Below are 23,734 nucleotides of genomic sequence, written 5' to 3'. Positions count from 1 at the left end.
ATTTCACCAAATTAGACTACTTTGTGCAGATCCATCACATAAAATTCTGATTAAAAAAATAAATTACAGGTTGTAATGTTACAAAAAAGGTAAAAAGCCACGGGGGATGAATACTTTTGCAAGACACTGTACATACATACACTGCCCACATGCATGCATACATACATACATACATACAGGTACATACACTGCCCTCATACATACATACAGGTACATACACTGCCCTCATACATACATACATACAGGTACATACACTGCCCTCATACATACATACATACATACATACATACATACATACACTGTCCTCATACATACATACATACATACACTGCTCTCATACATACATACATACATATACATACATGCATGCATACATACAGGTACAATCACTGCACTCATACATACATACAGGTACATACACTGCCCACATACATACATACATACATACATACATACAGGTACATACACTGCCCACATACATACATACATACATACATACAGGTACATACACTGCCCACATACATACATACAGGTACATACACTGCCCTCATACATACATACATACAGGTACATACACTGCCCTCATACATACATACATACAGGTACATACACTGCCCTCATACATACATACATACAGGTACATACACTGCCCTCATACATACATACATACATACATACACTGCTCTCATACATACATACATACATGCATACATACAGGTACAATCACTGCACTCATACATACATACAGGTACATACACTGCCCACATACATACATACATACAGGTACATACACTGCCCACATACATACATACATACAGGTACATACACTGCCCACATACATACATACATACATACATACAGGTACATACACTGCCCACATACATACATACAGGTACATACACTGCCCACATACATACATACAGGTACATACACTGCCCACATACATACATACATACATACATACAGGTACATACACTGCCCACATACATACATACATACATACATACATACAGGTACATACACTGCCCACATAAATACAGGTACAATCACTGCCCACATACATACATACAGGTACATACACTGCCCACATACATACATACAGGTACATACACTGCCCACATACATACATACATACATACATACAGGTACATACACTGCCCTCATACATACATACATACATACATACATACATACAGGTACATACACTGCCCACATAAATACAGGTACAATCACTGCCCACATACATACATACATACATACATACACTGCCCACATACATACATACAGGTACATACACTGCCCACATACATACATACATACATACATACAGGTACGTACACTGCCCGCCTACATACATACATACATACATACAGGTACATACACTGCTCTCATACATACATACAGGTACATACACTGCCTACATACATACATACATACATACATGTACAATCACTGCCCGCCCGCATACATACATACATACAGGTACATACACTGCTCTCATACATACATACAGGTACATACACTGCCCTCATACATAGATACATACATACAGGTACATACATACATACATGTACATACACTGCTCTCATACAGACATACATACAGGTACATACACTGCCCTCATACATACATACACTGCCTACATACATACATACAGGTACATACACTGCCCTCATACATACATACATACATACATACATACATACAGGAATAACCGGCCCAGCCGCACCGCTAGCAGCAGTAAGGAAACCTATTTAGAACATTTCTGTACAAATTGAGCCATGTATGATCTATGTGCCCCCAGGGTTCTGGCACGTTACCAGCTGTTCTCTGTGCCACTGGCATGAATGGTTTATAGATGCTCCTTACATAATAATATCAGGACCCTCCCTCCTCCCAGGATTACAGTAGGTAGAGATAGTAAATAGATTGTTTTCCTTTCCATTTGTGCTATACCAATTACCTGCACATAGCTGCCGGGCCCAGGGCTGAGAGACTGCTGCACATAGCTATCGGGCCCAGGGCACAGAGACTGCTGCACATAGCTATCGGGCCCAGGGCCGAGAGACTGCTGCACATAGCCGCCGGGCCCAGGGCTGAAAGACTGCTGCACATGGCTATCGGGCCCAGGGCACAGAGACTGCTGCACATGGCCGCCGGGCCCAGGGCTGAGAGACTACTGCACATGGCCGCCAGGCCCAGGGCTGAGAGACTGCTGCACATGGCCGCCGGGCCCAGGGCACAGAGACTGCTGCACATGGCCGCCGGGCCCAGGGCTGAGAGACTACTGCACATGGCCGCCAGGCCCAGGGCTGAGAGACTGCTGCACATGGCCGCCGGGCCCAGGGCTGAGAGACTGCTACACACAGCCACCGGGCCCAGGGCTGAGAGACTGCTGCACATAGCCGCCGGGCCCAGGGCTGAGAGACTGCTGCACACGGCCGCCGGGCCCAGGGCTGAGAGACTGCTGCACACGGCCGCCGGGCCCAGGGCTGAGAGACTGCTGCACACGGCCGCCGGGCCCAGGGCTGAGAGACTGCTGCACACGGCCGCCGGGCCCAGGGCTGAGAGACTGCTGCACACGGCCGCCGGGCCCAGGGCTGAGAGACTGCTGGCACGGCCGCCGGGCCCAGGGCTGAGAGACTGCTGCACACGGCCGCCGGGCCCAGGGCTGAGAGACTGCTGCACACGGCCGCCGGGCCCAGGGCTGAGAGACTGCTGCACACGGCCGCCGGGCCCAGGGCTGAGAGACTGCTGCACACGGCCGCCGGGCCCAGGGCTGAGAGACTGCTGCACACGGCCGCCGGGCCCAGGGCTGAGAGACTGCTGCACACGGCCGCCGGGCCCAGGGCTGAGAGACTGCTGCACACGGCCGCCGGGCCCAGGGCTGAGAGACTGCTGCACACGGCCGCCGGGCCCAGGGCTGAGAGACTGCTGCACACGGCCGCCGGGCCCAGGGCTGAGAGACTGCTGCACACGGCCGCCGGGCCCAGGGCTGAGAGACTGCTGCACAGAAGGGATGAGTCAGGACCAGGAATAGCCAACCTCGGTCCTGGAGAGCTACTAACGGTTCACGTTTTCCAGATCACCTAGCTGGAGCACAGGTGTATTCATTACTCACTAACACATTTGAAAAGATCCCCAGGTGGAGCTAATTATTTCACTTGCGATTCTGTGAGGAGACCTGGAAAACATGCACTGCTGGTAGCTCACGAGGACCAGGGTTGACTTTGCTAGTGATTGGTAAAATGACAGAATAAATTAGTGACATCATTTTATAATGGCGTAGACCCCACCCCCCCTTCCCCCTCTCTGAACAATGTGCGCAGAAATGGGACCCATCAATGTGGACGCAGAAGAGAAACGCTTTTATTAGCGCTGTTATTAGAAAAGGCAAGAAAACAATGTGGAGCTTCTACAAGTTACACTGTAGTCTCTTCTGTAGGGAGTACGGGATATTTTATACAGTAACACATTACATGCACCTGAAAAGTCTGAAGAGCTGACAGATACATACATATATATATATATATATACACTAATTATTCTATTGATTTTGACAATTTAATATTTAGCCGTCTGTACGCTTTGGTTGGTGCCTTCAGACTTTAGCGCAGTCTCAGTAACCATAGGCCCGTATAGGAATCTACAGTACAACATAATGTAGCACATGCCTTATAGCAGGATTAGTTAGGGCTCATACTGAGTGACTGGGTTACCAGAAACAAGACTTGTAACGCTGACACCTCTGACCAGTTATCCCAATCACTCCGGACTGTGTACTACTGCCTATACTACCATCACCCAATCACTGCAGCCTGTACACTACTGCCTATACTACCATCACCCAATCACTGCAGCCTGTACACTACTGCCTATACTACCATCACCCAATCACTGCAGCCTGTACACTACTGCCTATACTACCATCACCCAATCACTACAGCCTGTGTACTACTGCCTATACTACCATCACCCAATCACTCCGGACTGTACACTACTGCCTATACTACCATCACCCAATCACTCCGGACTGTGTACTACTGCCTATACTACCATCACCCAATCACTACAGCCTGTGTACTACTGCCTATACTACCATCACCCAATCACTACAGCCTGTGTACTACTGCCTATACTACCATCATCCAATCACTACAGCCTGTGTACTACTGCCTATACTACCATCACCCAATCACTCCGGACTGTACACTACTGCCTATACTACCATCACCCAATCACTGCAGCCTGTACACTACTGCCTATACTACCATCACCCAATCACTGCAGCCTGTACACTACTGCCTATACTACCATCACCCAATCACTCCGGACTGTGTACTACTGCCTATACTACCATCACCCAATCACTCCGGACTGTGTACTACTGCCTATACTACCATCACCCAATCACTCCGGACTGTGTACTACTGCCTATACTACCATCACCCAATCACTGGAGCCTGTGTACTACTGCCTATACTACCATCACCCAATCACTGCAGCCTGTGTACTACTGCCTATACTACCATCACCCAATCACTGCAGCCTGTACACTACTGCCTATACTACCATCACCCAATCACTGCAGCCTGTACACTACTGCCTATACTACCATCATCCAATCACTGCAGCCCGCACTACACTGGCCTCCTCAGGAATAAAACGCACTACACTACACCTCTTCAGGAACAAAACGCACTACGCTGGCCTCCTCAGGAATAAAACGCACTACACTGGCCTCCTCAGGAATAAAACGCACTACACTACACCTCCTCAGGAATAAAACGCACTACGCTGGCCTCCTCAGGAATAAAACGCACTACACTGGCCTCCTCAGGAATAAAACGCACTACACTGGCCTCCTCAGGAATAAAACGCACTACAGTACAAGTGCGCTGAGCTGACCGCCGCAGCACATTTGACAGGTGCTCGCAGCACACTAGTGTTCCACGGCACAGTGGTTGAAAAATGCTGGTTTAGGGGAGAGTAGAGAATTATACGGCACCTCGCACCTCGCAGCAGTTCTTTTGATCATTTAGCGCTTGTTATAGGATGTGTGGAACAATATGCATCCATATGTAATGACCTTTCTTCCATCACTCAGATAAATGTGATCTATATTCAGAAGAAAAAAACCAAACCCATTTCTGGCAGAAGTTACAGCAAACAAATTAGGTCCCAATCCCCACAGGCCGCTGCGTCTGGCCTCGGACACATGACTATTTTTATCTCTCTTCGGCCTCCTGCCTAAAACAATATTGAGGAGAATCTGTAACGAAGTGAAGTGTTCTCACAAATATTAAACATTCTTTTCAACTGGGAACCCATAAAAGCAGCGTTTAATCTCTATACATATAGAATAACGTCAGGGACTTTGCTTTATTACAGAACAGATACAAATGTAGGCTGCCAATATATATATATATATATATATATATATAATATATATATATATATATATATATATATAATATATATACAGTGTGACACAGTTAGGTTAGGGGGTCCCTCTCCTGGGTAGAGGTCTCCTTCCTTACACACACACACAGCAGCAGGGAAGCAGCACACCAGTCTGGATGCGAGTACAAGCTGGTCGGCGCCAGTCTTTATTGTACAATGTCAGACATAACATAAAGAAAACATAAACATAAATCCTAGCCCTGTCGGGGCACTAACTTCACATGTGGTTCCCTCACTACCAGAACCTGGCAGGGCCTAATGCCCTCACCAGCAACAAAGCACAGCACAGTACTCACAGATAGGTATCCAAGTGTCTCTGAGCAAACTCCCTGTCTGCTCTCCCAGGTGAGACAATCAGCCCTCAACACACTAGGCTTATATTGGCCACTCTCAGGTGGAAAACTAACAATCCTGTTACCAGGCTGCGAGAACCAAAACCTGGAGTGGCCGTGGGTGGAGCCCTCCCTCTCCTCTCACCCACAACCCCCAGGTCCCAAACCGGCTTTTCAAAAAGCCGAAACTCAAGCCTGCTACACTGCAGACTTTCTCCTGGGGGTTTAAAACACAAAAGACTGGAATCTGGGACAAATGTACCTGCTACAGACCACTTTACCAGTGATCCTATCACAACAGATGAGAACTGTCTGATGTGTTGTTAGTAAATGGCTGAAGCACAACTCCCAGTTCGGTCCCGGTGCAGGCGCGGAGCAGTGCTTGGCGGAGCGTTACACATAAATGCGGCAGCTGGTAGTTGGAGATGTCCCGGCACTGACAGTGTTAACAAGGAATACAACATAACCGGTCTGCAGACTGCGATCAGTTTTAAAGGCTTCATTGAAACATCCAGGGAAACGGTTCTCTTTGATTTTTCTCCCTGCTAGCAGCGCTAATGGTTACCAGCTTGTTTAAATGACTCGTGCAGATATAATTAACTGAAAAGCGCACTCAACCTTCGCATGTGTTTCATGTAACTGTTAAGTGTCAGATTATTCTAGTATTCATGTTGCAGGTAGATTTGCAGGTCCTATAGAGATGTCCTTAGGGCTCCTTACAGATTGCTTATAGAGCCATGAGCGAACTTTACCCCATAATCCCCATTCGCCCAAAACCGTTTACTCCTCTCTCAGTACAGGGACTTGTGGGGAAGTGGGGAGCAGGTATGATGTTATAGTGAGTGTCACAATATCCACATTTCATCACACATTGTAACCCAGAAGGGGGGGGGGGGATTGTGATGCCATTTACAGTACAGCCCCACAGCGCAGTAATGCGGTTGTGTCCCCTATGCTGTGATTGGAGGGGGCTTGATGCCTCTGTTCCTGCACGATGGTACAAGCTGTGTCCTTGTGTAAGAGAGATGGGTCTTGCTGAAGCGAGCGAAACGCGTCATCAGGAATTGCCAATTGTGAAAAGACAAGAGAAGTGGGCACTGGAACAATACTGGGTAACGTGCCCGTCTGGCAGTATGTCAGCCATATGTGCCCCTGAGAAGAAACGTTTTCAGGTTACAGTACATTACAGAAATCTAGTGAGTAGAAATCTCGAAGGGTTACGCAGAAAACCTCCTGGACTTTGCTGTGTGAATCCTCCTGATTTTCCCCTTCTCCCGCTACTTAGGGGATACACTTGGATGTGAAATATTGCTTGTTAGTTCCGTACTCCCAGTGCATGCTGGGATGTGTGATTCTGCTGTGGTTGAGAGCGTTTCATTCATAGCACTGGGAAGACATTGTGTGTGGGAATTATTCCGCTGCTCACATTTTTACATAACTAGGGTGGCTCATTTAGCTTTGGTAAATCAACCAAGACCTTTATCAATGGCCTCCTTGATTGAGAAGTTGGTTGGCTGCGTCCTGTCACCAAAAGGCCTTTTAATTACAACACTTTTTGGATGCTGGCTCATTATTCAGTCTCTCGTTTGATATCAGATGACGCTGTAAGTTAGTTTTCAGTCATCCAATTGACCTGATTTCTTGGAGTATTCTGCCCATTTGCAGCCAGAAATACTGGATAACTTTCTGTACGACACTTACATTGTGCTGTAGGAGAAATAACTAACTGTATTGGATTGATCTGCCTGTCTACCTGCAGCCGGACGGATTTCAGTGTAATGGTGCATACACACGGTCAGATAATGGTGCATACACACGGTCAGATTTGGTCAGTGTGATGGTACATACACATGGTCAGATTTGGTCAGGGTAATGGTGCATACACATGGTCAGATTTGGTCAGTGTGATGGTGCATACACACGGTCAGATTTGGTCAGTGTAATGGTACATACACACGGTCAGATTTGGTCAGTGTGATGGTGCATACACATGGTCAGATTTGGTCAGTGTAATGGTGCATACACATGGTCAGATTTGGTCAGTGTGATGGTGCATACACACGGTCAGATTTGGTCAGTGTGATGGTGCATACACACGGTCAGATTTGGTCAGTGTGATGGTGCATACACACGGTCAGATTTGGTCAGTGTGATGGTGCATACACACGGTCAGATTTGGTCAGTGTGATGGTGCATACACACGGTCAGATTTGGTCAGTGTGATGGTGCATACACACGGTCAGATTTGGTCAGTGTGATGGTGCATACACACGGTCAGATAATTGTGCATACACACGGTCAGATTTGGTCAGTGTGATGGTGCATACACACGGTCAGATTTGGTCAGTGTGATGGTGCATACACACGGTCAGATAATTGTGCATACACACGGTCAGATTTGGTCAGTGTGATGGTACATACACACGGTCAGATTTGGTCAGTGTGATGGTGCATACACACGGTCAGATTTGGTCAGTGTGATGGTGCATACACACGGTCAGATTTGGTCAGTGTGATGGTGCATACACACGGTCAGTGTGATGGTGCATACACACGGTCAGATTTGGTCAGTGTGATGGTGCATACACACGGTCAGATTTGGTCAGTGTGATGGTGCATACACACGGTCAGATTTGGTCAGTGTGATGGTGCATACACACGGTCAGATAATTGTGCATACACACGGTCAGATTTGGTCAGTGTGGGTGCATACACACGGTCAGATTTGGTCAGTGTGATGGTGCATACACACGGTCAGATAATTGTGCATACACACGGTCAGATTTGGTCAGTGTGGGTGCATACACACGGTCAGATTTGGTCAGTGTGATGGTGCATACACACGGTCAGATAATTGTGCATACATACGGTCAGATTTGGTCAGTGTGATGGTGCATACACACGGTCAGATAATTGTGCATACACACGGTCAGATTTGGTCAGTGTGATGGTGCGTACACACGGTCAGATTTGGTCAGTGTGATGGTGCATACACCGGTCGGGACACTGGAACCTGCCACTTTTTTATTTTTCACATCAGTTTATTATTACTTGATTCGCCAGTGACTTTTCAGCACCATTACATAACGCTGACCACGCTGTAGAATCGCACCGCAGACACTACCGCACCTTGATTGTTAGCCAGCGCAGATCTAGAGGTACTTATTGTGAATCACTGGGACCTACCCTCAAATTATACAGGTGCCCACCTTCATACCCCTTTAGCTCAGCCACTGTCAAGTGAATAAATGTTTTTTGGGGATATTTTTTTTCGCCTAAAATACTATACAGCCTGACCCAGTTACTGGCTGATATCTGTCAGGAAAGTGTTGGGCACTGGGACTGCTTTACTCCACGTACAACGTGTGTGTTTGGAAGTTTTTATTAGAGATGTCGCCTTTCCACCAAAGCGCAACATGAGGCGCGGAACAGGACCCTGAGATGAGGCATGTGATTTGGTCTAAGCTTTTCCTGCCTGATCAATGGTATGTAGGCTCCGTCCTGTGTCGGGCCCGCGCCTGGGGGGGGGCCCGTCCTGTGTCGGGCCCGTGCCTGGGGGGGGCCCCGTCCTGTGTCGGGCCCGTGCCTGGGGGGGGGCCCCGTCCTGTGTCGGGCCCGCGCCTGGGGGGGGGCTCCGTTCTGTGTCGGGCCCGCGCCTGGGGGGGGCTCCGTTCTGTGTCGGGCCCGCGCCTGGGGGGGGCTCCGTTCTGTGTCGGGCCCGCGCCTGGGGGGGGCTCCGTTCTGTGTCGGGCCCGCGCCTGGGGGGGGCTCCGTTCTGTGTCGGGCCCGCGCCTGGGGAGGCCCCGTCCTGTGTCGGGCCCGCGCCTGGGGGGGGGGGCCCCGTCCTGTGTCGGGCCCGCGCCTGGGGAGGCCCCGTCCTGTGTCGGGCCCGCGCCTGGGGGGGGGCCCCGTCCTGTGTCGGGCCCGTGCCTGGGGGGGGGCCCCGTCCTGTGTCGGGCCCGTGCCTGGGGGGGGCCCCGTCCTGTGTCGGGCCCGCGCCTGGGGGGGCCCCGTTCTGTGTCGTGCCCTCGCGCGGGGAGGCCCCATATACAGTTCTAATAAAAGCGAGAATCGGGAGAACAGATCCCCATACATCAGCAAATGATTGCAGCAATTGTGCAATTTGCAATCGATTGTGTATAAAAATCTTTCCCTTTTTCAATTGATTGCAAATTGCACGATTGCTGCAATCAATCTCTGATGTATGGGGGGGGCCTTTAGTGCACAGTTCCTGGTTGACAGACTGAATAAACCTTTGATGCTAAATACGTGTTTGTCACCAATGTAATCAATCATTGTTATGATCCCATCTTGGCAGTATTTCCATACTTAATTAATCGCACTTAGCCATTAGTCACTGGAGGAAAAAAAAACATGAATATGTTATTTCAATCAGCAAGGTATTTAACTTGTTATGCATATATAAATATTATTTGCATGTTTTTACACATGAGTTAAGTACTCCTAAACCATTCATCCATGGAGATTCCCTACCATGAAGCAGGTGAATTGAACATCACTGAAAATCCAATTAAGTATGGATTATCCTGTCTGGCTGCCTCATGTAAGCATTCTGCCTGTGTACCGTATGTCCGTGCTGGAGACTGTACCGTATGTCCGTGCTGGAGACTGTACCGTATGTCCGTGCTGGAGACTGTACCGTATGTCCGTGCTGGAGACTGTACCGTATGTCCGTGCTGGAGACTGTACCGTATGTCCGTGCTGGAGACTGTACCGTATGTCCGTGCTGGAGACTGTACCGTATGTCCGTGCTGGAGACTGTACCGTGTGTCCGTGCTGGAGACTGTACCATGTGTCCGTGCTGGAGACTGTACCGTATGTCCGTGCTGGAGACTACCGTATGTCCGTGCTGGAGAATGTACCGTATGTCCATGCCGGAGAATGTACCGTGTGTCCGTGCTGTGGACCGTATATATGTCCGTGCAGTAAACTGTACCGTATGCCCGTGCTGGAGAATGTGCCGTATGTCCGTGCTGGAGAATGTGCCGTATGTCCGTGCTGGAGAATGTGCCGTATGTCCGTGCTGGAGAATGTGCCGTATGTCCGTGCTGGAGAATGTGCCGTATGTCCGTGCTGGAGAATGTGCCGTATGTCCGTGCTGGAGACTGTACCGTATGTCCGTGCTGGAGACTACCGTATGTCCGTACTGGAGAATGTACCGTATGTCCATGCCGGAGAATGTACCGTGTGTCCGTGCTGTGGACCGTATATATGTCCGTGCAGTAAACTGTACCGTATGCCCGTGCTGGAGAATGTGCCGTATGTCCGTGCTGGAGAATGTGCCGTATGTCCGTGCTGGAGAATGTGCCGTATGTCCGTGCTGGAGAATGTGCCGTATGTCCGTGCTGGAGAATGTGCCGTATGTCCGTGCTGGAGAATGTGCCGTATGTCCGTGCTGGAGAATGTGCCGTATGTCCGTGCTGGAGAATGTACCGTATATATGTCCGTGCTGGAGAATGTACCGTATATATGTCCGTGCTGGAGAATGTACCGTATATATGTCCGTGCTGGAGAATGTACCGTATATATGTCCGTGCTGGAGAATGTACCGTATATATGTCCGTGCTGGAGAATGTACCGTATATATGTCCGTGCTGGAGAATGTACCGTATATATGTCCGTGCTGGAGAATACCGTATGTCCGTGCTGGAGAATACCGTATGTTCGTGCTGGAGAATGTACCGTATGTCCGTGCTGGAGAATGTACCGTATGTCCGTGCTGGAGAATGTACCGTATGTCCGTGCTGGAGACTGTACCGTATATATATGTCCGTGCTGGAGAATGTGCCGTATGTCTGTGCTGGAGAATGTGCCGTATGTCCGTGCTGGAGACTGTACCGTATATATGTCCGTGCTGGAGACCTTACCGTATATATGTCCGTGCTGGAGACCTTACCGTATATATGTCCGTGCTGGAGACTTTACTGTATGTCCGTGCTGGAGACTTTACTGTATGTCCGTGTTGGAGACTTTACTGTATGTCCGTGCTGGAGACTTTACTGTATGTCCGTGCTGGAGACTGTACCGTATGTCCGTGCTGGAGACTACCGTATGTCCGTTATGGAGACTGTACCCTATATATGTCCGTGCTGGAGAATGTACCGTATATGTCCGTGCTGGAGACCTTACCGTATAGGTCCCTGCTGGAGACTTTACCGTATAGGTCCCTGCTGGAGACTTTACCGTATAGGTCCCTGCTGGAGACTTTACCGTATATGTCAAAGCTACAGGCAGAAGGGGTTAAATGCCACATGTTGTGTATACTGTATCCAGACTGATGTAACTTTGTGCGACTCCCTCTCTCTGAAAGTTGATCCCCAGCTCAACACTAAATAATTCATGAGGCCAACTAAGACCGGCTACAGATAATGACTAATTCCAACACCGTTATACCTGAGTAATCCTGCTATTCCTATGCTGATCCCCATCCACTATTCCCTCTATTCATACCCTACTCACCCGGCATACAGCCTGCACGTCATTACTCTTAATACTCCTGTATATATATCTCACATGTATGTGCTCACATCCAATATACAGCCTGCACGTCATTACTCTAATACTCCTGTGTATATATCTCACATGTATGTGCTCACACCCAATATACAGCCTGCACGTCATTACTCTAATACTCCTGTGTATATATCTCACATGTATGTGCTCACACCCAATATACAGCCTGCACATCATTACTCTAATACTCCTGTATATATATCATATGTATGTGCTCACATCCAATATACAGCCTGCACGTCCTTACTCTAATACTCCTGTGTATATATCATATGTATGTGCTCACATCCAATATACAGCCTGCACGTCCTTACTCTAATACTCCTGTGTATATATCTCACATGTATGTGCTCACACCCAATATACAGCCTGCACATCATTACTCTAATACTCCTGTATATATATCATATGTATGTGCTCACATCCAATATACAGCCTGCACGTCCTTACTCTAATACTCCTGTGTATATATCATATGTATGTGCTCACATCCAATATACAGCCTGCACGTCCTTACTCTAATACTCCTGTGTATATATCTCACATGTATGTGCTCACATCCAATATACAGTCTGCACGTCCTTACTCTAATACTCCTGTGTATATATCTCACATGTATGTGCTCACACCCAATATACAGCCTGTACATCATTACTCTAATACTCCTGTATATATCTCATATGTATGTGCTCACACCCAATATATAGCCTGCATGTCATTACTCGGTAATACTCCTGTATATATATATCTCGCATGTATACGGTCACTCCCTGTACTCCTCCTCTGCTCACACCTATTATACTGCTTGTATGTAATTACTGTAATACTCCTGTATGTCTTACGTGCCTGCTCAGTATGTTCTTAGTCCGTGCTGTAGTCACACTGTAGCCTGATATTGGTACTCAGTCCTGCACCTTGCTGATCCCCCTCACGTTGCATCTCTCACTCTCTCTCTCTCTCTCTCTCTCTCTCTCTCTCTCTCTCTCTCTCGTTGCATCTCTCTTTCTCGCGTTGCATCTCTCTCTCTCTCTCATGTTGCCTCTCTCTCATGTTGCATCTCTCTCTCTCTATCTCTCTCACGTTGCATCTCTCTCTCTCTATCTCTCTCACGTTGCATCTATCTCTCTCACGTTGCATCTCTCTCTATCATGTTGCATCTCTCTCTCTATCTCTCTCACGTTGCATCTCTCTCTCACGTTGCATCTCTCTCTCTCTCGCGTTGCATCTCTCTCTCTCGCGCGTTGCATCTCTCTCTCTCGCGCGTTGCATCTCTCTCTCTCTCGCGTTGCATCTCTCTCTCTCTCGCGTTGCATCTCTCTCTCGCGTTGCATCTCTCTCTCTCTCTCGCGTTGCATCTCTCTCTCTCACGTTGCATCTCACTCTCTCTCTCGCGTTGCATCTCTCTCTCGCGTTGCATCTCTCTCTCTCTCGCGTTGCATCTCTCTCTCTCTCGCGTTGCATCTCTCTCTCTCTCGCGTTGCATCTCTCTCTCTCTCGCGTTGCATCTCTCTCTCTCTCGCGTTGCATCTCTCTCTCTCTCGCGTTGCATCTCTCTCTCTCACGTTGCATCTCTCTCTCTCACGTTGCATCTCTCTCTCTCACGTTGCATCTCTCTCTCTCACGTTGCATCTCTCTCTCTCATGTTGCATCTCTCTCTCTCATGTTGCATCTCACTCTCTCTCTCATGTTGCATCTCACACTCTCTCTCACGTTGCATCTCTCTATCTCTCTCACGTTGCATCTCACTCTCTCTCGCGTTGCATCTCACTCTCTCTCACGTTCCATCTCACTCTTTCTCTCACGTTGCATCTCTCTATCTCTCTCACGTTGCATCTCACTCTCTCTCTCGCGTTGCATCTCACTCTCTCTCACGTTCCATCTCACACTCTCTCACGTTGCATCTCTCTGTCTCACGTTGCATCTCTCTCATTACAGACCTTTTGCTCACGTTGCATCTCTCTGCCATGTTACGCTCTCTTGTGCTTGAAAGTTTGTGAACCCTTTAGAATTTTCAGCATAAATGGGACCTTTAAATGTGTTCTACTCTTCATCCAAGTCATTCAAATATAAAGGGAACCAATAAATCGAATAACGCACAAAATAATATACTTCCTTCCCATTAATGTATAGATTAAGGAGATCCAATATTGCATTTCTACCCTGGAAAAACTGTGACGGCCTAAAGTTCAGTAATTAATGTGATCACCTAAAGACAGCAGTGACTCCCATCATACCTTACACTAGGTGCTGGTCAGTCCTGGCCCATTGCTCCTTACAGAGCTGCTTCATCTCACGGATGTTAGGGGGCTTTCATACATGAGCACCCCTCTCCGGGACTGCCCTAACACGTCTATTGGATGAAGGTTTTGAAATTGACTTGAATATTCCACTTGCATGTTCAGGGTCACAGGGGAGGGGGAGTTTGTGTGGGCAGCAGGGTGAGGGCTTGGAGAAGTGGGGGGGATAGCGGGGAGAGGGCGTGGAGAAGTGTGGGGTCTAAGGAGAGAGGGTGAGGAGCAGGCAGTGTGGGGATTGTGGGTAGAGGGCATGGAGCAGTGTGGGGGGTAGTGGAGAGAGGGCATGGAGAAGTGGGGGAGATCGTGGAGAAGTGTGGACGGGTTAGTGGGGAGAGGGCCTGGAGAAGTGGGGGGTAGGTGGTGAAGGGGCGTGGATATGTGTAGGGGTTGTGGAGAGAGGGTGAGAAGTGTGCGTGCTATGGTGGAGCAAAGTGGGGGTAGGACCTGGAGAAGTGTGGGGGGCTATGGAGAGAGGGTGAGGAGCAGTGTGGGGGCTATGGAGAGAGGGTGAGGAGCAGTGTGGGGGGCTATTGGGAGAGGGTGAGGAGCTGTGTGGGGGGCTATGGGAAGAGGATGAGGAGCAGTGTGGGGGCATGTGGTGAGAGGGCATGGAGCAGTATGGGGGGATAGCGGGGAAAAAGTGTGAAGAAGTGGGGGTGTAGCAGGGAGAGGGCGTGGAGAAGTGTGGGGGGCTATGGGAAGAGGGTGAGGAGCAGTGTGGGGGCATGTGGTGAGAGGGCATGGAGCAGTCTGGGGGGTGGCGGGTGTAGCAGGGAGAGGGCATGGAGAAGTGTGGGGGCAGCGCCAGGAAGAGGAGGAGGGGGCTGCGAGAGGCCTGGGGTATGTGAGTAACAATAGCTGGTACCACAGATGATGTGAGGAGAATGATGACCTTAGGTCAGGTTAGCAGAGGAGTATGTGAGTAACAATAGCTGGTACCACAGATGATGTGAGGAGAATGATGACCTTTGGTCAGGTTAGCAGAGGGGGAATGTATCTCAGCGTTATGTCATCTTCCAGGTGTGGACTCTCCTCCTCTCACTGTGCTGCATTTACCTGTTGGACCTGTTGCACGGCGTTTGATCTCTGCATTCCTATCCTCTTCAATGCGAGTATTCAGGATTACCTGAGATGAGCACAGATGTGTCAGTGGATGAACTATCTGTTGGCTCCTGAAAGGAGATTCTGGAACCCTGCACTGTCATAGGCCCCCACTTCTCATGTCTGAGATCCGATGAGTGATACTAGGAATTGTCATCACCAGTGATCTGCGGGGTCCGGCCTGTGATCACCCAGGTAATGTGATACAATAGTTACATTACTGTGGGATCATTCTGTGTCCTGCACAGAAGACCCCTTCTCTCCATGTTTGCTGGTAATCTGTATGGATCACCGCTGGACCTAAGCCCGGCGGATGAAATGCCGACGCCGAAGGCCGGCAGCTGCAGATCCAGACTGCGGTAAGTAACACCCCTAACCCTCCCCTCTCCCACCCTAACCCTTTGTTAGGGGTGCCTAACCCTAACCTTCCCCCAGGGGTGCCCAAACCTAACACCCCCCCCCCCGCACCCTAAACCTAACTCTCCTTGGGGAGCCCCTAAATCTAACCTCCCCCCGATGGTGTCTGACCCTAACCCTGCCTTCCCCTAGCCTAAACATAACCCTCCCGGGGGTGCCTAACCCTAAATCCCCCCGGGAGTCCCTATTCCTAACCCCCCCCCACCTACGATTAGTAAGCCGGGATTTTGGCGTGGGGCTGATGATAAGCGGCGGTATTTAGACGTCTATCATTAGTCCCATGCCAGGATTTCTCAGTTGGGAAACTATACACACTGTATCTCTCACACTGGGTGCTTCAGTCCTACATACACAGTATCTCTCACACTGGGTGCTTCAGTCCTACATACACAGTATCTCTCACACTGGGTCCTTCAGTCCTACATACACTGTCTCTCTCACACTGGGTCCTTCAGTCCTACATACACTGTCTCTCTCACACTGGGTGCTTCAGTCCTACATACACTGTCTCTCTCACACTGGGTGCTTCAGTCCTACATACACTGTCTCTCTCACACTGGGTGCTTCAGTCCTACATACACTGTCTCTCTCACACTGGGTCCTTCAGTCCTACATACACTGTCTCTCTCACACTGGGTGCTTCAGTCCTACATACACTGTCTCTCTCACACTGGGTCCTTCAGTCCTACATACACTGTCCTCTCTCACACTGGGTGCTTCAGTCCTACATACACTGTCCTCTCTCACACTGGGTGCTTCAGTCCTACATACACTGTCTCTCTCACACTGGGTGCTTCAGTCCTACATACACTGTCTCTCTCACACTGGGTGCTTCAGTCCTACATACACAGTATCTCTCACACTGGGTGCTTCAGTCCTACATACACTGTCTCTCTCACACTGGGTGCTTCAGTCCTACATACACTGTCTCTCTCACACTGGGTCCTTCAGTCCTACATACACTGTATCTCTCACACTGGGTGCTTCAGTCCTACATACACTGTCTCTCTCACACTGGGTGCTTCAGTCCTACATACACTGTCTCTCTCACACTGGGTGCTTTAGTCCTACATACACTGTCTCTCTCACACTGGGTGCTTCAGTCCTACATACACTGTATCTCTCACACTGGGTGGCTTCAGTCCTACATACACTGTCTCTCTCACACTGGGTGCTTCAGTCCTACATACACTGTCTCTCTCACACTGGGTGCTTCAGTCCTACATACACTGTCTCTCTCACACTGGGTGCTTCAGTCCTACATACACTGTCTCTCTCACACTGGGTGCTTCAGTCCTACATACACTGTCCTCTCTCACACTGGGTGCTTCAGTCCTACATACACAGTATCTCTCACACTGGGTCCTTCAGTCCTACATACACTGTCTCTCTCACACTGGGTGCTTCAGTCCTACATACACTGTCTCTCTCACACTGGGTGCTTCAGTCCCTACATACACTGTCTCTCTCACACTGGGTGCTTCAGTCCTACATACACTGTCTCTCTCACACTGGGTGCTTCAGTCCTACATACACTGTCTCTCTCACACTGGGTGCTTCAGTCCTACATACACTGTCTCTCTCACACTGGGTGCTTCAGTCCTACATACACTGTCTCTCTCACACTGGGTCCTTCAGTCCTACATACACAGTATCTCTCACACTGGGTCCTTCAGTCCTACATACACTGTCTCTCTCACACTGGGTGCTTCAGTCCTACATACACTGTCTCTCTCACACTGGGTGCTTCAGTCCTACATACACTGTCTCTCTCACACTGGGTGCTTCAGTCCTACATACACTGTCCTCTCTCACACTGGGTGCTTCAGTCCTACATACACTGTCTCTCTCACACTGGGTGCTTCAGTCCTACATACACTGTCCTCTCTCACACTGGGTCCTTCAGTCCTACATACACTGTCTCTCTCACACTGGGTGCTTCAGTCCTACATACACTGTCTCTCTCACACTGGGTGCTTCAGTCCTACATACACTGTCTCTCTCACACTGGGTCCTTCAGTCCTACATACACTGTCTCTCTCACACTGGGTGCTTCAGTCCTACATACACTGTCTCTCTCACACTGGGTGCTTCAGTCCTACATACACTGTCTCTCTCACACTGGGTGCTTCAGTCCTACATACAAATATATTATATTATATTAGATACAGTTAGTCCAGTTGTGCAGCACAGATCCCCAGGTGATAGTCTGCAGTGTAGCCCCCACATTAATGTAAACCTCATTTTTATAACTTTTTTAATTATTTTACCCTTCTCCGTATCAGTGATGGTCCCTGGCCAAACCTCTCCCCCATGTTGCAGATGCAGTGTAAGTAGTGACGTATACAATGGCCGTACTATAATTGCGCCGAGTGTTGGTGCTCCCCCCTACTGCACTCTAGGCGCATATACATCCATTGTGACATCACAGGCGGTGAGACCTGCGCTATTGCCGGCTGTAGCCCCTTGGTAAAGGAAGTCTCCAGCCGCTGTAGAACTACAATCCCCAGCATGTATTGTTCCTGCCAGACCATGCACAGAGTATTTCAGAGAGGTTTCTATGGGAATTTCCGTTTTGCGGACACTGTGACTATTTCTGCGTATAAGACGTCATCACAACGGGCGAGACTCCATCCTGGTCACAGTGTTACATCGGCCTCACCTAATATTTCTCTACCCCCCGCTACACCTGGCTGCACCTTGTCTGTGCTTATCCCGTGCCACCTGTCTGCCGCTTTCTTCCAGCTGTACCCGCCGCTCGCCGCCACCGTCTTCCCCTCCCTCCTGCTGAGAGATCAGATAACTGGCAGCTGTAACAAAATAGGATCCATTGTAAAACAATGCGGCGCAGAGAAGATAAAATAAAATGTAACTTCTTGTTTCCATGAACCAGGAGTATTGAGTTATGTATTGGTGCGGCCTGTTCCCCAGCAGCGAAGGGGTTACGCAGATCCTGCGGCTGAGGTATGAGGTTACAGCCAGCGTTACAGCAGTTAAACAAACATCATTATGCCGCCTATATGTGTTTTACGCTCCCAGTAGGGGATTGTTGCGTTGGAGATAAGGAGGAGAGGGGAAGTTGGGGGGAGCGTGATGAGGGAGGTCGCGTTTGTTTGTTTTTCTGCCTCATTTCTGTCACTCTTAGTAACCGCGTGGCCGGGTCTCAGGGCAGCGAATCCAAACAGTAAGGAAAGCGCTGAGACATTGCGCTTCTAGCGCTGCTGTGTCCGGCTGCAAATCGCCCTCCTTTCATTAAGTCGGTAACAAGGCGGGAAGGGAAATGGACACCGCAAAGATGGTCAGGATTAAGACGGACAGAGAATAAGCGGGGAGACTAGGAGTAGGAATAGCGCATCCAGGGCGTTGGGATGAACGTATGGTTGAGATAAGTGTGTGACAGAGGGGTTACGGATGTACAATGGAGGCCATGCTGGTCAGGACATAGTGTCTGTCAGAAGGGAGACAGGACGGCCATGGACGAGGCCTATATCTGTCATTATGTTCCGTGCTCATGGTTTTCCTTCATTGCTCTGAGTATGATGGGCATCCGTTACATTGCGCAGCCCATGGCGTTGCCACTCCTGTGGGCCGTATCCCCTCTTATTAAATTCACGCCGCCAAATTACATTTATGTGATGTTGGTCTGAATTTCATGTTGGGTTAAAACAAATCCTCAGTGGGAGGGGCGGTCGCCATTGGCCGCGCCATCCGCATTTCTTGTGTGCCAGTTTCCCGCTTCAATGACTTTGTCATCTCTGTGCCGTGCACCGTTACATTGTTGGCGTTGGGTGACGTCTGACGGATGTGACACTTGACCATTGAAGTGTAAGCACGTGGTGACTTTACAAGCGCGATGGGCGGCTTTTTGTGCCGTTGGAAGCGAGACGTTCTATAGGCTGTTACTGCTAATTGTATTATCCAACATGGGCGCAGATGCTGGTGTCTCTGTATTTCAGGACACGAGAACCATGAGAACAGACTAATGTATATAGACGCTCGTATGAACGCCACAATCCCGTGTCTGTAACACGAGGTGGCCCTCTTCTCCGCTGTGTTTCCATTACATGTGCTCTCTATTCCGTGTCACACACGTGTGCTGTTACTAATGAATGCCAATCCATTACATGTGCTCTCTATTCCGTGTCACACACGTGTGCTGTTACTAATAGATGCCAATCCATTACATGTGCTCTCTATTCCGTGTCACACACGTGTGCTGTTACTAATAAATGCCAATCCATTACATGTGCTCTCTATGCCGTGTCACACACGTGTGCTGTTACTAATAAATGCCAATCCATTACATGTGCTCTCTATTCCGTGTCACACACGTGTGCTGTTACTAATAAATGCCAATCCATTACATGTGCTCTCTATTCCGTGTCACACACGTGTGCTGATAGTAATAAACGCCAATCCATTACATGTGCTCTCTATTCCGTGTCACACACGTGTGCTGTTACTAATAAACGCCAATCCATTACATGTGCTCTCTATTCCGTGTCACACACGTGTGCTGTTACTAATGAATGCCAATCCATTACATGTGCTCTCTATTCCGTGTCACACACGTGTGCTGTTACTAATGAATGCCAATCCATTACATGTGCGCTCTATTCTGTGTCACACACGTGTGCTGTTACTAATGAATGCCAATCCATTACATGTGCTCTCTATTCCGTGTCACACACGTGTGCTGTTACTAATAAATGCCAATCCATTACATGTGCTCTCTATTCCGTGTCACACGTGTGCTGTTACTAATAAATGCCAATCCATTACATGTGCTCTCTATTCCGTGTCACACACGTGTGCTGTTACTAATAAATGCCAATCCATTACATGTGCTCTCTATTCCGTGTCATACACGTGTGCTGTTACTAATAGATGCCAATCCATTACATGTGCTCTCTATTCCGTGTCACACACGTGTGCTGTTACTAATAAATGCCAATCCATTACATGTGCTCTCTATTCCGTGTCACACACGTGTGCTGTTACTAATAGATGCCAATCCATTACATGTGCTCTCTATTCCGTGTCACACACGTGTGCTGTTACTAATAAATGCCAGTCTATTACATGTGCTCTCTATTCCGTGTCACACACGTGTACTGTTACTAATAAATGCCAGTCTATTACATGTGCTCTCTATTCCGTGTCACACACGTGTGCTGTTACTAATAAATGCCAGTCTATTACATGTGCAGAACACAGAGACAGGAAATGTAACTATATAAGATGGGCAGTGATGTCACTTGCTGTGTATTATCCTGCCGGTGCCCGAGGTAATAGATTGTCTTTGTGTTTGGCAGGATCCCTGGTGCCCTATCTCTGTGCCATGCAACCTCAGGACCTTCTAGTCTTTGCCTGCGTCCTGCTAACTTTCTACTGCAGCATTGCCAAGGAGACCCCACCGCCGACGCCTCGCGTGCAGCTCTCCTTCCGAGGTAAGGGGGTCTGGGGTACACGTGCAGAGCGGGGCTCCGGCACTGCACAGGTTACTCCTCCATTTGTTCTGCTCATTTCTCAGCCGCTCTGCGGGAGATGTTCCGGGAGGAACGGGGAGGGGGGAGGTGATGGAGGCAGGGCCGGTGCAATCAGTGCAGGTTATGAAATCAGCTTGCGGGTTAACCCCTCGTGTGCCGGTGCCTGGCGCTAAGTGATCCCTACTGTCTGAGATGCCCTCTGCTGTCTCTTCAGCTTTCTGGGTGGTGGTGCTATTATTATTATTATGACTATGTTATATATACTGTATGTATGTATGTATGTATGTATGTATGTATGTATGTATATATGTATGTATGTATGTATGTATATATGTATATATGTATGTATGTATGTATGTATGTATGTATGTATGTATATATGTATATATGTATGTATGTATGTATGTATGTATGTATATATGTATGTATGTATGTATGTATATATGTATGTATGTATGTATGTATATATGTATGTATGTATGTATGTATATATGTATGTATGTATGTATGTATATATGTATGTATGTATGTATGTATATATGTATGTATGTATGTATATATGTATGTATGTATGTATATATGTATGTATATATGTATGTATGTATGTATGTATATATGTATGTATATATGTATGTATGTATGTATGTATGTATGTATGTATGTATGTATGTATGTTTGTCTTTACTACCCAGTGAAATGTTAATGTTGATTCAAATTGTAAAGCGCAACGGAATTTTCTGAGCTATATAAGAAACTGTTATTAGACAAAGAGATATATTTATTATTTATTTATTTATCTCATATCTATCTATGGGCCTGATTCAGAGCCGCTCGTAAGCAGCCGTTCGCTCGTTCCGAGCGATGTTCGCACATCTGCGCATGCGTACGGTTTGTAATACGCATGCGCGAACCAGTCAGTGCGGCCGAAAAACGTTTGTTCGCTATATAGCGAATGCCTGCTATTTTGAGTGACAGGAGGAGGCGTATGTGGTTGGTAACAGGGGAAGGTGCTTGAAAACGGGGAGTGGAGATCAGAACGCAGGCGTGCTTAAAGGTCAGAACGGGCGTTTTATGGGTGTGCATAATTAATCCAGCAGCGTCATTGACCACGTCACTGGGTTATTTTATAGCCAGAACTGCTTGCATGATTGCGGTAGGAAAAACCAACCACAAGAATAGCGAGCAGTTCATACGCTGGTCGATGTACTCGATTAATCTAATAAATAGCGGACATGACGTAGGATGCGAGCGGCCAGGGGGCATAGTTTTCCAAAAAACGACCACAAGTTTTGTTCGCTCGTTCAGACCTAGAGGCGTGAACAGACCGCAAAGAGCGAACGGTTCATTTGAATAGCCACCCCTATTTTCTGGATGAGCAAGCGCTAATTGCGTCCGGCTCTGAATCAGGCCCTATGTCATGTCTGTCTGTCTATCTCATATCTATCTATGTCTGTCTATCTCATATCTATCTATGTCTGTCTATCTCATCTCTATCTATGTCTGTCTGTCTGTTAGCTCGTCCACCTCATATATATCGCTATTGTGTGTGTGTGTAGAGGTTGGGTACAGGGGATGCCAGTGGTCGATATCCCGGTGGTCAGATTCCCGTAGCCGGTATCCCGACAGGGTTAGAACACAGACACCTATCGGTAAGTATCCTACCCCTACACCTCACCCTGCCTCCCCGCTGCCTAATAAGTGCATCATTTTGTGAGAAAACTAGGAAATAAGTGTAATCCCTATGGGCAGCTGGTCCTCGTCATGCAGCCATGGGAGTGGGGCTATTGTTATGTGGAGGCCTTTCGCTGGAGCTCCATCCGCCCCATTGGTAACTGGCCCTGGTTCTCTGGATGGGCCCAAATATATTGCTCAAGTCCTTTAGAAAAAAGCAGACGAATGTTTTACAATCCCCCACATGCTGCTGTCTGCGGAGGGGCTGCCTGGTAGTGTTACTGGGGTCCTCAGCTAGAAGCGCGCAGTATAGGGGAGGGTGCGCCATAGACGGTGATTGCGGCACACATCACTGGTGTAAGAGACGTGATCACAAACCTGTACATCTGACTTGTTCCATTACACACTGGAGCGATGGCCATTCATTCCG

General features: G+C 48.4%; 1 protein-coding gene across 2 annotated transcripts in view; it reads left to right on the top strand.

The window, feature by feature from the left end:
* The window catches only part of SEMA3F (semaphorin 3F), a 155,011-nt gene that overhangs the window by 15,507 nt on the left and 115,770 nt on the right, over window positions 1-23,734 (top strand). For both annotated transcript variants that reach the window (XM_088465633.1, XM_088465632.1), the window contains exon 2: window positions 21,460-21,594. In XM_088465633.1, the coding sequence (XP_088321759.1) occupies window positions 21,486-21,594 (109 nt within the window). In that variant the 5' untranslated portion in view covers window positions 21,460-21,485. The remainder of the gene's footprint in view (window positions 1-21,459; window positions 21,595-23,734) is intronic.

Source organism: Taudactylus pleione, unplaced genomic scaffold (genome assembly GCF_031769625.1).
Source record: "Taudactylus pleione unplaced genomic scaffold, aTauple2 ptg002059l, whole genome shotgun sequence".
Classification (NCBI taxonomy): domain Eukaryota; kingdom Metazoa; phylum Chordata; class Amphibia; order Anura; family Myobatrachidae; genus Taudactylus; species Taudactylus pleione.
This window is presented reverse-complemented; position numbering and strand designations above follow the sequence as displayed.